This window comes from Rhinolophus sinicus, linkage group LG01 (genome assembly GCF_036562045.2).
Source record: "Rhinolophus sinicus isolate RSC01 linkage group LG01, ASM3656204v1, whole genome shotgun sequence".
Classification (NCBI taxonomy): Eukaryota; Metazoa; Chordata; class Mammalia; order Chiroptera; family Rhinolophidae; genus Rhinolophus; species Rhinolophus sinicus.
In genome coordinates this window covers 61,035-75,319 of record NC_133751.1, presented here as the reverse complement: position 1 = coordinate 75,319, position 14,285 = coordinate 61,035, and the positions used below count along the sequence as shown (strand labels likewise).

Below are 14,285 nucleotides of genomic sequence, written 5' to 3'. Positions count from 1 at the left end.
CGGGTCTCTGCTCCCGCTCCCCATACAAGAACGCAGGTTATGGTGAGGCGAAAAAGGAACACCCACGGAGCCATAGGTAGGGGACTCATACCACTATATTCTCTCTGGCGGCACTATACTCTCAATAGAGGCTGGATCCACACTGTCCGCAAACCGCCATCCACGCTTGCCAGCCCAGTCGCCATCTTCTTGCTAGCCCCCATTCTTCCTCTTTCTTCTCTGCTAGCGTAGCCACAGCAGTTATATTAGTGGCCAATGGCTCACTGGTTACAGCTGACGGCCATGCAATCACAGTTGATGGCCATTTACTACCTGAGCCAGCACCTGTCTATGTGAGGCTGAGAGCCTGGAAACTATTTTCTGGGGCTCTGCCCCCACAGTGACGGTAACAGTGACGGAATCACCTAACAACAGCTCTCAGACCGTACCGCTGTCCTTAGCTGTATCCCTTCAGTGAACCTGAATTTGCTCAATTAGGACGCCCACAAAGTGTTGTTGGAAACAATAGAGAAATCAGCTGGGTGTGTGGGGGAAGGCGGCTAGAGAGCCCGGCCACAGCCACAGCCATCCCAGGGGGCCTGGGCGCCCACGGAAGGTCACCAGAAGTGTCACACGGGGGCGGGGGGCAGCCTTCACTACAGGAATCCAGCCGGTCACTAAGCAAATAGCCTGCGGGGTTCGCCTTTCTCCTTGGGTGTTGGAGCTGCTGCCTGTTTGGCCGGGGGCTGTGGAGGGCCCTGCGGGGCAGCTCAGCCCACGCGGCCGCCGCCTGCAGGGGTTTTCCCGGAGCGGAAGGCGGAGAGCTCGCCCAGTCCAGCCACGTGGGCAGCACCCCTGAGGGGCTTCAAAAGCGGCTACCACCACCCAGCGTCCTTCTTTACTGGCTCTGCGGCTGGGACAGAGGGATCAGCAGGTGCCACTGACGGCGCGAGAACAAACGCGCTGCGGAGAGGCCGCGACCCCGGACGCCAGCATCGAGACTGCGCAACCGCAGCCCAATGGCGGAGCCGAGCCAGCGGTGGGCGGAGCCTGGAGACGCCCCTCCCCTAACCCTTCCATCTCAGATCTGCTCCAGTCCGCGGGGCGGGCACGTGACTGTCCAGACCAATCGCAGCTCTCCGCACCCTGCCCCACCCCAGTGTTCCTCCTGGACACCAGCCCTGGCCTTGGGAAATGCAGCATTTGCATCCCTGAGGAAGCCAGGTCGCCTCGATTTTACTGTGCAGGTATTTCACTTGTACTTCATGTTTAATGGCTACGGAGACTTGTCACAGTGCACTTTAATGCAAAAACAAGCGATCAATTCTATGAATTTCCAAGTCTGTATCCTTAAGTAAAACAAACAGGAAGAGGGTGGATAAGATTAATTTGAATTTTCCTGGAAGTGATTTTTAATGTTTGTAACTTGATTACTTGAAACGTGATCTATTTGAATTTGTGCATACAAAAGCATAAAGTTCCGCTTTCTGCCTGCACTGACCACCAGCCGGATGAGCAGACCCTGCCTAGCACGATCAAGTCAGGAATGACATTCACCAACCAACCAGACACATCATTTCAGACAGGAGACTAAATTACTTGTAGTGTGGGAACCTCCAGAGGCGGAGTGGACACCTGGTTCCAAGCTGAGCCAGCCACGTTCCTGCTGCCCTCACATCCCACAGACAGCCACATGAGCCCTTCAGGAGAATTCCATCAAATACAGAATTTTGATTCTCTTCTGATTACTGTGAAAATTTCAGTACTTGTTGGTTTATGAGACACATTTTTCCATTTAGAACTGTGAGCGTTAAATACCAGGGGTGCCAAAAAAATGTCTACGCATGACTTGTATTCATCTTTTGTTATCAGTATATATTATTACAATTTTAATACATTTTTTTTCCTTTCTTAAAATGTGTCTACATCTTTTTGGCACCCTCTGTATTTACTCAGTAATCACAGCTCACCATAGGAAAAGGGATCTAAATGTGACCGTGCTCTGTGGGTGAGTGGGACAGCATTGTCACACCCTCTAACTACGTTAGGTGTCATTTGCACTGACGATGAACAAATTTAACGAAGGGCAGCCTTTCCAAAGGATGGTGGGTAGTGCTTTGCAATTTTAAATGTAGTGGAGACCTAAGGAGCCCACAAATGTCCACTTCGTTTTGGTAGTCAGCTTTGTTTTTTCTAGGTTAGGATTCTACACAGCCATGGCAGCCAGCATAGCGTGTGCTTCGTGACAGCACTGATTTTCCTAAGTGATTATTCCCAAGGGCCAGTCAGCTAGCACAGTGCCTAATACAGCAGAATGCCATGGGGCCATTGCAAACAGCCCCAGGAGAGAGGTTTCAATTTTTCATTCACAAAGCAAATCAAGCTCCCTAATTTGCTACAACAGGCGAAAAGCTCAGCTCCTAGTAGCCTGCACACGTCTGTTTCCTGCTTCCTCTTGTGACCTTCGTCTCCGCTGCAGGAACAGTATGGCTGCTTTTTCTAGTTCACTCGTGTTCAAAGAATTCGTGGCAGGCAGTGGTAACCATGGCAACAAAGGCCATAAATTCCTGGAAGTCACATTCGCCGTCTCCATCGTTGTCCAGTGTTTCCATGACTTTGTCCACAACCTCTTGTTCTTTGATTTCCTAAGACAGATAAGAGAAGTTGCCGGGCTTGTTTTAAAATGAAATTTAGGGCCATCAAAACAATGAAAAGTTGGCTGGTTTAAAAAATCTGTACAGAAACAATCTGAGATACAAAATGCAAAGCAGCATCGAGGTTTGTCCTGTGATGGACTTGGCAGGGGCTGTGCCTTCTCCACCGCACGTTAGGCCAGTGGGAGCCGGGCTGCTTGTGAAGGGAAGGGAACAGCCTGCAGAGCTCTCACTGTACTTAAAACAACACCTGGAAAGAAGAGCAGCACCTCGACCAGCCTGAGCAGATTGATGCAACTGTCTTGAAAATGAACTTTTGCCCCCAGGCTCCCACTGTTTCTGTGTGTGGAAGTCCCTGCATTGGAGGCTTCCTTGGAGTTTATGTTTTGAAAGTGTTTGCACTGAAGTAACTCTTGGGAACATGCCTAAATGTGTTAACTTCCTGTGTTCTTTTTGCCACTTGAGTTCCTTTCTAGGTGTCACAGGACTGTCCTGGTGGTTCTCAACCCAACACAGACACCAAGTGAACATTGTCACAAAGTCTCTGAGGAACACAGTGCGGGGCCGCAAGGGAAGTGGGAAGGACATGGCCCTGGACCCTGGGCCCTGCGCCCTGACAAGGAACTCCGGTGCAGCGTGTTCACCAGCAACCGGCCATAGAGCTCAGCCTGATGCGTCAGGTAAGATGCACCGGCTGCCAGTAGCAGAAAACGGGGAAGGCAGTGCGGTACTGCAGTTACACACTAGAGTCACCTCCAACCTGAATCACTGCTGTAAAACCCAGTGACATATTCTTGCAGTGCCCGACACACTTACCAGGAATGACTCGCCTTTTAGAAAGTGTGGCCCCCACACGCGGAGCTTTCGCTGTGTCTTACAATCAGTGATAATAGCAGTTACTGGTTACTGAGTTCCCACTGTGTGGGGAGCACTTGCTGGACACTGTGTTATCTCATCTTGGCCACCCTTTCTACAGAAGAAAATGGGGCTCTCCACTGGTTAAGTTAGAGGCGGAATTGGTGGCACTGGATGGATGGCTGACTGTGAGTGGGGCAGCCTAATGCCTGTGACAACCACCCCGGAATCTGACTTGGGGACGCCTGCCCCACCTGCCTCACACCTGCAGGCCACTTCCTCTGCTCTGGGGGGTGCCATGCACAGCGACGCAGTGTGTGGGGTGGGACCGGGGAACCCCACCAGCCTGCAGATGGCAGGTCAGCCTGCTGCTGGCAGGTGGGGCTGTCCTGCACTGAGAGGCTAAGCTGGCTGGGTATGCGGGTCCCCATCACCATACAGCAGGGCCCTGTCCTGGAGCTCTGGAATCTTCTTCCATTCAGCTCCTAGTGACACATGCGTGCACTGGTTCGCTGGCTGGCCATTTCCCCTGTGTGTCACTTCAATGACCTTGGTTCTGAGCACTAAGGGAAGGTCAGGCACCAGGTGGATTGTCGTTCATTGTCTCAAGGGCACAAGATGGGTGTGCGGTAGAGGCAAGAGGTGGCCAGTCCCAGCGCAGGAGCTGGTGGATGGGAAGTGAGTCCGGACATATGTCCGCCCAGGCCAGAATAGGACCTGCCTGCGGGCAGAGGCTCCTCGGGGGGCCTCCATGCAGCTTCCTGAGCTACGGTCTGAGCCTGAAGACGGTTCCTGTCCAATGTTCCGTATTCCAGGGAGCCCCCTCCCTCACGCCCCCGCTGAGGTGGCTGGTAGCCCTTCATTGATGTGCCAGGCTGGCTGCCTCAGACGCAGACGCCACGTCCTCGGGCCTGCGTGTCCCAAGAGTGAACGTGCCATGTGCTCAGTGAATGTTTGCTGAGTGAATGGCACCTTTTATCACTGCAGCGGATGCTAAACTTGGAATAAAGCCACAGTAGGCCCCTACCCCCAAACAGAAGCTTGTCTGGAACCACCTTCTTAGATGTTCACCGTGGCTGTGAGGAGTCAGTGGGTTTCCCACCCCCCTCCCCTCACTCCCACTGGGAAGCCTCAGGACCTTCTCAGGGAAGGCGGCGCTGTTTGCCATCTGTGCTCTTGCCTTTGAGGCGGGAGCTTGTCCTTGATGGCCCCACTGTCCACAAAATGGAAATGATGACAGTGGGGCCCGGTGGTGCTGGCCTTATGATGAGGACTCAGTCAAGCAGACAAATTTTCTGAAGCCACCTCGGGGTCCAGAAACGGAACGAGCCACTTTCAGGGCTGCTCAGAAGAAACTGTCCAGGTGGTCATATGAGTGGAGAGGACAGCACATAAACTGTCGTCTGAAAAGCAAGACTTACCTCCAAGAAGTGGGAAAGCTCATTGTTGATGAGCTCCTTGAGTTCTGATTTCTTCAGCTTGTGCTTGTCGCCCTCCCTTCCAGAATATCGATGGAAAACGTCAATGAGAGCCACCACGGCCTTCTCCAGCTCAGACATCCTAGGGGTCCACAGAGGAAAGGCGTCTACATAGAACAGTTATGGTGTTACCTCCACAGAGCTCAACCCACAGGAGGAGCTGGGCAGCCTTAGCTCATCTCCCCTTCCAGCCTCAGAGCTGGGCATTCTGGGAACTCGTGGGGTTGCTGCAGTTTCCCCAGCACTTCGGTCCCTCAGCTACATCGACAAGTTCCCAGGCCCTCTGGCTTCTGGTTGGGTTTGGCCAGTGGGAAACTTCAGCAAACATACAGAGACAAAGCAGTGAGTGAGTTCTGGGGTTGACCCCAGCCTCCCTGCTGGGCCACCCTCTGCCCCCGCAGGGCTCCAAGATGAGAGACAGTGCAGGGGAGCAGAGTGTCACTGCCAGCTGGTGACTGGGAGCCAAATGAGGCTGCAGACATCAACAGTACTTTTAGACTCTATCAATAAAGAATTAGAAAATGGGAGAAAAGTCCTGTTCACATATCAGCACACACATATTACTTAAAAGTAAGTTTAGTATGAAAAATGCAGGTCATTCCAGAAGAATTTGAGGATCGTGACATGTTGGAATTTGCTTCCCTTTGAATTTATATATAAATTGAACTCATTTGTAATAAAAATCTTTACTGGAAAAATAAACATGGTAGGATTGCCATAACCCTTTTAAAGAAGATCAGCATAAGGTACCTTCACCCACAAGAACGGACAGGCTGTACAGCAAGGCTGGCCCTGTGGGGACAGCAGACATGCAGCCATTGCAGGGCGTTTGTTTACAGCCGCTGGGGGGCTGCCTCAGTGGATGGGGACACGCCCCTTGGCCACTAATGACTGTTTCTCTGCAGTTGTCAATGAAGGAAACTTCCTGGTCCTCTCCTAACGTTCACCTTATACCATGGCCTGCATACCGCAGAAATGTCTGTTCTATCCTGAGGTCTGGACACATTTTACAAAGACACTTTTCAGTTGTTTCACAAAATAGACACAGCTGGAGAAATTTACCAACTTGTGGCCTTGAGTTCCAATCGGTAGAGTCTTAGCACTTTCATAGTTAAAAGTCAATACAAGAATTACATCTACTTGTTGAAAAATCATTCCTGTGTTGAATATGTCACATCTTAAAAATAAGTTGGAATAAAATGTTTAAGATTTTATTTATTTCTGATTTCCCAAGGAAAAGAGAATTGAGGATTTTTCATTGGCCCAATCTTTACTCAAGTCACCCTGTTAACCATCAATATGCTTTTCTCCTAAGTCCCAAAAAATCAGGTATGTCCCATGTAGAGAGAACATTTCAGATGGACTAAAATCTTTAACATTTCATACTTTCTTGTCCTTTGCAGTCAAGTTTTGAATTATTGATTTTTTTATTTTTTTTTGTAATGAAAAAAACAAAAACCTTTTCCTTCATTCTGGTGCTTCTCAAAGTCCATGATGATTTGGGGGAGAGGAGGTTAAATTATTATTATTATTTTTGAAGTATGACTAATGCGATTTTTTTAGAAGGAAAAGTATAAAAACATATTCCATATGTTTGAAAACACCATAAAATGTGATTTTTTTCATAACGATACTACAAATTAATTTAAAAATTTTCCTGTTACATTCTTTCCTTTGACTAACAAATGATGGTTTAAAGCTTATCTTTAAGAGAAATGGAAATCAAATATCCATGTTCCCTTTTCATTTCATCCTCTCATCATTTTCCTGCGTTAATCTTTTTATGTTGAAAATGAGAACTTTTGTGTTTCAACTCCTTGGAAGGCCCCATTGCGCATGATGTGAGGGTCCCCACTAAGGAAGGGGCACTACCTCCCTGAAAAATTATGAGATGATGAAATTTAACCCACCATAAACCCTGATTTCTCTGACCCAATTTGTAGTGTAAAGACCTCGCAGTTGTCAATGTAATTTCTGAGTGTTGTCCAGGGGACCCTGGCATGTCCCTTTGAGGGGGACTAGAACATGGAGCTCAATCACCTGCCCAGGACCAGGGCGGGACCACGGTGGAGAGAAAACATGTAAACGTGTATCGGCGAGGTAGGGCTAAACTGGCACCAGGTCGCTTGTCATTCTCAGCGGCAGACAAGGGGCCCCTTGTCACTCGTGTCCCCAGTGAGGGAACAGCCCTGCTGCTCCAAAGGGAAGAAGCAGTGTTTGTAGCACTTCTGGGGCAATGTCAGCATCCCCCCCCTCCCCCGCCTCCGACTTGGGGTAATAAACCGTGGGCTGAACGACCCCTAGCTGTCGTTTGAGGCCACCCGCACTTGAAATGCTGCCTTTATCCAAAGGCGCTTTTTAAACTCCCACCCATTCCCCACCCCACCCTCTCAGGCTCCTGTCCCCCACCCCCGACGTTGAAGAGCAGGGGCTCCCCACTCACGTCGTGGTCTTGGTGGCTCCTCCTGGTCACTCCTGGCTGCAGTGTCCTAAGTGGCAGGATGCTGGGCAGGGGCCGCATTTTATCCCTCCCTCGGGCGTGGGCTCCCGTGCAGCCCCACTGCGGGCGGAGGCAGCCAATGGGGGCCAAGGGCGGGGTGGGGGTGGAGGTGGGGGTGGGGGGGCGTGGGCTGCCAGGCCGGTACACAGGGCGCATTGACCAGGGGCCACCGGGACTCGCTGGGCCAAGGAAGAAAAGGGCCTGGGGGCAGGAAATGGGGAGTCAGCTTTTTGTGCTATTTTTGCTTTATTCATGAATATTGACGCTCTTCCGAAAGCGAGGTTGGGGGCAGGGGAGGAGAAAGACGGATTAGCTGATTCAAACAGCAAATGTTCAGCCAAGAACGGAGTGCAGGCTGGTCGCTGGTTCCCTGGAGAGGTCCCTGAGCCCCGCCTGTCCCCAGCTGGCCCGCCGACCCCACCCGCAGGCAGGCACCCCATGGACATCAGTGCCCGGAGTTGAGCAGGCTGCCTGGAGAAGCCACGGGGCCCCATCTGCAGGGCGTGAAACAGGTGGCCCAACATGCTTGAGGCTTTTAGGGGGAAATCCTTTAATGTGATGGAGGGCACAGCCCAAGGCCCCTCCTTCACCCAGGTGAGTCCGCAGACTGTCAGAACTGGATGCAGGTGCGCCAGACGTCCTGTCCAAACACTCCCACACAGGCGCAGGTGTTTGTGTCCTCACAGAGATGACGCCCCCCCCCCCAAGCATCTGTGTGGAACCAGTCCCGGACTGCCCACCACCCATCTTCAGTCGTACCCTGCCTGCCATTTCCTAGATGAAACCCAAAAGGTACACATTCTTTTAGGCAATTACACAAAAAGCATCGGCTCCAAGGTTGTCAGAGGATGCCTGAGGCAGAATCAGGGCCCTTCTGTGGATGCGGGTTTACAGTGGCCATGGAAAGAGCACAGAGCTGTCTGTGGACACCATTCTTTTGTTGTCATCTGTTTCCCTGGGAAATTCTTGATAGTCTGACACCCAGAAGCGTGCCCTGAAATAGCACAGAGCAATGAGCCTGGGGCCTGAGCTGTCCCCGCCTGGTCCTCCAGTCTGGTCCCCATAACCAGTTGACTGTGGAAGGAAAGCCCAGTTTCTGGTGGGCTGCAGGATATGCTGGCATCACCTCAAGTGGACAGATGCAGCATCTCGGCCCCACGCGATGGGACAGGGGACAACTGGTGAAGGGCAGGACTTCTAGCAGCAGTGGACTGGGCTGTCCACTGTCCTGGAGTGATGGGGCCAGGGTATGGATGGGTGTGAAGTCACGGGAGGTCACTAATGATCTGACCAGTTAGCAACTTAGAAGGGACAGGATTGGGAAACTGGTGACGAGGAAGGTCTGGGCAAGGCATGGGGACGGACCTCGAAGGAGCAGAGTCTGAGCGCATTTGTACCCCGAGTGGATGCCCACCAGCGGGCATGCAGGGGGAAAGTCACCGATCCTACAGGTACCAGCCAGTTGCACTGCCACAGCTGCAGGGCTCACTCAGTGTGTCCGTAGGCACAGTAGCGAGGTGGCAGGCATGGCCGTGTGCCTGTGCCCACAGCGTGGCTTACCCTGCAGCAGAACTGGCCTGGATGCTTGGTGGCCGGCTGGCTGCATTGGCCTCTTCCGTCGTGGTAGGGGCAGAGGCCTCCTCTCACTCTTGTGGGCTTGATGCCCCAGCCTTGCTATCCCTACCAGCACTGAGCACTCAGTCACCTGAGACTGGCCTGAACACTGCCCTTCACTGCAGTGGCATCTGTATGTCATCAGGGGACTCTTCACAGCACAGGAAGAGTGGCAGCGGGCTGGTGCCCTGACACTGACTGGTGTTCTCACCCCTGGCAACTCGGAAGCCGCAGGCCCCGCTGAGGGATGGAGTAGCTTCCCAGACAGTCATCCCAGCAGCTTGGGGTTGTGTCACAGATACAGCGGATACTTGGAGCCAGGGCCATCACATGTTGCTGTGTCCCCCACAGACACGCATCGGTCTGGGAGGTGAGCATTGCAAGTATGCGTGCTCCTGCCACTAGCACACTTAAGCAGCTCATAGAGTCCTGTGTCCTGTCCAGACTGATCTGAGTCTCCAGATAGGCCGCCTGCCCCAGGGGTCATAGCGATGCACCCGTTGATCGCTGACCAGAAGCTGAGACCACCACGTGTCCACCTGGGGCTCCTTATGCCTCTGAACCAGGCAAGCAAGGGTTGATCTGGCTTGAGTGATTGACCCCAGTTACTGAGGAGGCCACTGCAACACAGTGGAGGCGAGATGGCCTGTGGGCCTTTGCATCTCTGCACACGTCCATGGCCAGTAAAGGTTAATGGAAACTACGGCAACCGGAAAAATAAAACCCAGCAGGACTCAGGTCTCCGGTAAATGGAGGTTTGGGTCAGTCTACCCACTATGGCGCCCAGCCTTACCATCGACAAGGAGGCATAACATCAAGTACAGCCTCGTGACCAGTGAGTTCCAGCTTTTCAGGGGCTTTTCCTTCTTACCTGCGTGTTTTTCCTAACCACCTTCTCCTGTCCGTCCCCTGTGCTCACTTTATAACTGGTTGTTGGAGGGTCACACGTCAGCGTGTCCCAGGCGACTGACTCCCTGTGACTGAGCTGAGGAGGGAGCATAGCGGTTGCTGAATCTGTGCATCTTCTCATCCAGAGAACAATGCTTGTCACAAAGACGGCGGTGTCTTTTCAGGTAGGAATGCGACTGGATGGGGCTGCTGCAGGGAATCCAGATGTGTGGCTGGACACTGAGTGGCTGCGGCGCCCATGTGGGGACCATTGCCTGCCTGCATGGGCCATGCTCCGGGGCGCGGTGGGAGGCCCTGGAGCCCACGGAGGGGCTTCCTCCCACGCTCTGTGTCACTCCAGTGTCAGGGTCTGGCAGGGCATCCTGTGCTGCTCTGCTCTAGACACTTGTCCGCAGAGAGCAGCCAATGGTGACCGTGCAGCCGGGTGTGGCCCATGGCCACCTCGCTTGGCTCTCTGATGTGAACAGTGCATCTGCAGCAGCTGCCACTGCTCTGCATGTCCACCCGCAGCCTCGCCTGCCGGCCCTGGGGTGGCCACGGCATAGCCCCGGTTGCCCTCACGTGGCGCCCCAAGCTGGGCTCCCTGGGACTGTGTTTACAGCTGCACAGGGCTGGCTCCCAGCCTGCCTGCGAGGTAGCCTGTTACCTGTCCCTGCTTCAGAGGTGCTGGCAGAATACATGAGGCTCCTGGGTCAGCGGTTGCTCTCAGGAAAACCTACTAGGTTTACTACTCTTCTGTAAGTCTAAAATGACTTCAAAGTAATAGTTTTAAAACAATACTGTATGGGAAGACTAGACTTAAAAGAGGGGACACACTGGAGGAAAGCTATAGCACTGACGCCAGAAATCAGTGCTCATCTTTGGAATCTGTAAAATCCCCAAACTGATATTTCAGGATCTGGTTTGTTACCAGCACATACTTCCAACATCAAACACGGGTGTTTCCCCACACCTCCCAGCTCTGCGGCACCAGCTGGGGGTCACAGCTTAGCTCAGTCCTGACACCAGCCCCTGGAGCTTGTACAGAAGCCACGAGGGAAGGCTCAGTCGCACAGCACTGGCCCTCAGACATCAGCCGCAAGTCCTGACCACACGTACTTCTGACAGACTGCCTATAAATCAGGGGTCCCCACACCCCTCCTCAGATTCCATGAATTTGCTAGAGCGGCTCCCAGGCTCAGGGCACACATTTCTTAGGAGATTAGGGTCATAAAGGGTCAAACTCAGGAACAGATGGGAGGACGAGACGCAGAGGGTGAGGTCTAGGGGTGGGCTCAGGGTCCCTGGGGTACACTGCCCCAGAACCTCCATGCACTCACACACCGCATGCTCTCTGGACCCCGTCCTTTTGGGGTTTTATGGATGGAGGTCTCATCACCCAGGCGCGATTGAGTCAGTCACCCCTAAGGTTGGGGGTGAGGTGAAAGGCCCAGCCCTTTCATCCCTGGTTGGTTCCCTGGTTCCCCTGGCGACCAGCTCCATCCTGAAGCTCTCCAGGGACCTAGGTCCCCTCATTAGAATAATGTCAGGTGTGGCTAGAAGGGGCTCCTCTCACCCCATCACCTGGGAATTAGAGGGTTCTGGGAGCTCTGAGCCAGGAACCAGGATGAAGACCAAATAAATATTTCTTATATCACAAAATGCAATGTGATAAGACGTTCTAAATGTAAATAGCCTCCCTAGAAAAGGAATATGTACTATTGCCCAAATAATACAACTTAGGGAGACAGAACCAACAAGGGCTGGTTGTTGGATAGCGATCTCTACCTGGCTGTGCGTGACCCCTGGAAGAAAGGTGTCTGCTGAAAGATGTCTACTGAACGACCCCTCTGGCTTTGCCATCTCTACAGCCAAGAGCCATCTGCTTGGTGGGTGGTCATGGCACTGCTGAGAGTTGCGCAGCATTTCTGTCTGCAAAACTCTGGGGACAACTGGGAGGGGAGGACAGAGGCCCAGACCCTTCTGTGTCTAGGCCACAGCCGCTCCCACTGCCAGAATCGCCCATGTGACCTGCTGGGGGGCGCTGCTGGCTGAGGGGCAGACTGCCCCTCAGGGCCCAGCCTCAGTCATGGTCGGGAAGGGGCCCACTTCCCAGGCATTTGGTGGATCAACAAAGCTTCTGCCAGGTCTCCTGTCACTCAGGGACCCCTTCTCCCTCCAGCCCTCCCTTCATCGACTCAGTTAATTCTGTAACCAGACTCAAGCCTCGCTGAGTCTGTTCAGGGCCATGAAGAGTCATTCTGGCTTGAGTTTTCAGGAGCAAAGGCCTTGGGCAGCAACTTTGTTCTCACACAAAGGACAGTGCCATCCGCCACCAAGCTGCTCACGAGGTTGGTTACAGGGACCGGTGTCCATAGGGAGAGAAAGACGCCTGTGTTCTAAAGGGACGTGGGAGAAGGGACAAAGGCTTCTGTTGTAGCAAATGCCAGTGTCCAGGCGACGAGAATTAATCGCCTTTCCTGTTCTACAGAAGGCTGTTGCCAGACCGCAGGAGGCCGTGGGTGAGCCCTGGGGCTGGGTTCAAGTCTGCCTCTGCCCAGAGACCCTTGGGAAATGACTGCACCTTTCTCAGCCTCTGTAAAAGAGGAACCCTGAGGATTGTTGGAGGAGTAAATGAAATTTTGCACGCACACATGCACGCGTGCGCATGTACGTATAGTGAGCAGTGCCCGACGCACTCAATCGATGTTCATTATTATTATCAAACTTACTATCCTTGTCTATCCAAACACCTGCAGCTGGCAGGTAAACTCCTGGTGCAGAAGGCGGACAAAGCAAACAGGCAGATCGCTTTCTGAGCACAGAATGAACTCACTGGCTAATGTACAACTTGGCAAACTGTGCGTGAGTATCGCGTGTCGTTATGTTTATGCCACATCAGGTTCTGTGAATCCATTTGGTTGTAGCAGCCGTCCCAGGACCACTGCTCCCTTCCAAAGGGCAGCCCAGCATGAGCAGAACTGCCTGGCTTTGCTTTGGACCCATGGCCACATTAGGGCCCAGCTCAAAACAGCAGGGCTTTTGTTTCTGGTTTTCCACTTTTTCTTCTTTTCCGTTTTGAGAAGGAGCTGGACATGGGAGCACAGTGAGCACCCTTTCCTTGCTGGCTTCGTGTGTAAGCCTTTTGCCCAGGGAACTGCCTCTCCGTGCAATGTGAGAGGAAGTGTTGAATCAACGAAGGGAAACCGCGGCTTCCCCTGTGGTAGGACTGTTGCAGACTTTATCTGACTAACGCTTTTCACTTTCATGGACTTGGAAATTTGCCATAAAATCACATCAGGTTCAAAGTTTTAAAAATCACTTTATGAGCCTCTTTGGTGGTTTACTCAATTGGAACAAATTTTTTTTTATTTACTCTGTAATCACACATTTTTATAACTTCGTCCCACTGTGGGCCCAGAACAGTACAGTATTCAACCACATTAAGCCAAATTAACAACAACAAAACCTAATAAATTGTTAAAATTATTTAACTAATAAGGATTCATACACCTGGACTTAAAAAATGCCTCTGTGAGATTGAACCATCGCCAATAAGACTGACCCAGGAGGTGGGGATGAGTTGATTATTTTGAGATTTAAATAAAGAATGTACCAAGCAAACCAGAGACAATGAAAGCTAAGGGTGTATAAATCTGGAAGCCTAATTCCTAGTAGTATATAAGTTATGTTTTCCTTTCTAATAGTTGCGTTTTTTTATTGCCTACTTGCCCTATTATGCTGGCTAGGATTTCCTGTTGCTGTGTATTGGTTTGTTATGATTTGTTATGCCTTAAGTGAAGTTACTTTGATCGAAGGGTGAATTTCTTTACATGAGGGGCTGTGTCGGATGATGTCATCAGAATTATTGTGCTTATTGATATGAACACATGGAGGAGTGACTATGATGTAACGAACATTTAAACTTTGGTACCAAGAGTGTTCAGTCTGGGCAAGGTTACTCTTGGCTCATCTAAGTAGCTCTCTGAAGACCCTGGGGCATCAGCTCCTGCCGTGGCCAGGCTACTCTCTGCCGGCACTGGTGAAAACTGCAGCGGCCCGTGGAGGAGACCATCGTGCCCGCCAACACTGGTGCCTGTGTTCCACTAGCATCGCACTCCAGCAACAGGGACTTTCAATTTGCGCTGGCAGCTGGGTATCAGCTCTTGGTTGGCTGAGCCAGCTCTCCCAAGAACCAGCCCGTAGAGAGGTGCACCTCAGCTAAATCTGGACTTAATTTCTTTCATCTCCCCTTTGCCTGGAACAATGATATACTTGTCTATCATTGGAGTATATTTCTTTATTTGCTTATTAAGA

The 14,285-nt window shown here is 51.9% G+C and overlaps 1 protein-coding gene across 2 annotated transcripts; it reads right to left on the bottom strand.

The window, feature by feature from the left end:
* Window positions 1-1,247: 1,247 nt before the first annotated feature.
* Window positions 1,248-7,547, bottom strand: S100B (S100 calcium binding protein B). Of its 2 annotated transcripts, none has more exons than XM_019717062.2 (3): window positions 7,410-7,547; window positions 4,910-5,048; window positions 1,248-2,624 (listed from the first exon to the last, which is right to left on the bottom strand). In XM_019717062.2, exons 2-3 carry the CDS (start codon window positions 5,045-5,047, stop codon window positions 2,484-2,486), a joined length of 279 nt encoding a protein of 92 aa, XP_019572621.1. In that variant the 5' UTR covers window position 5,048; window positions 7,410-7,547; the 3' UTR covers window positions 1,248-2,483. The 2 variants fall into 2 exon arrangements, with proteins under 2 accessions (XP_019572621.1, XP_019572622.1); XM_019717063.2 differs by having other exon boundaries at window positions 2,328-2,624; window positions 4,910-5,073; window positions 7,410-7,519.
* Window positions 7,548-14,285: the final 6,738 nt, after the last annotated feature.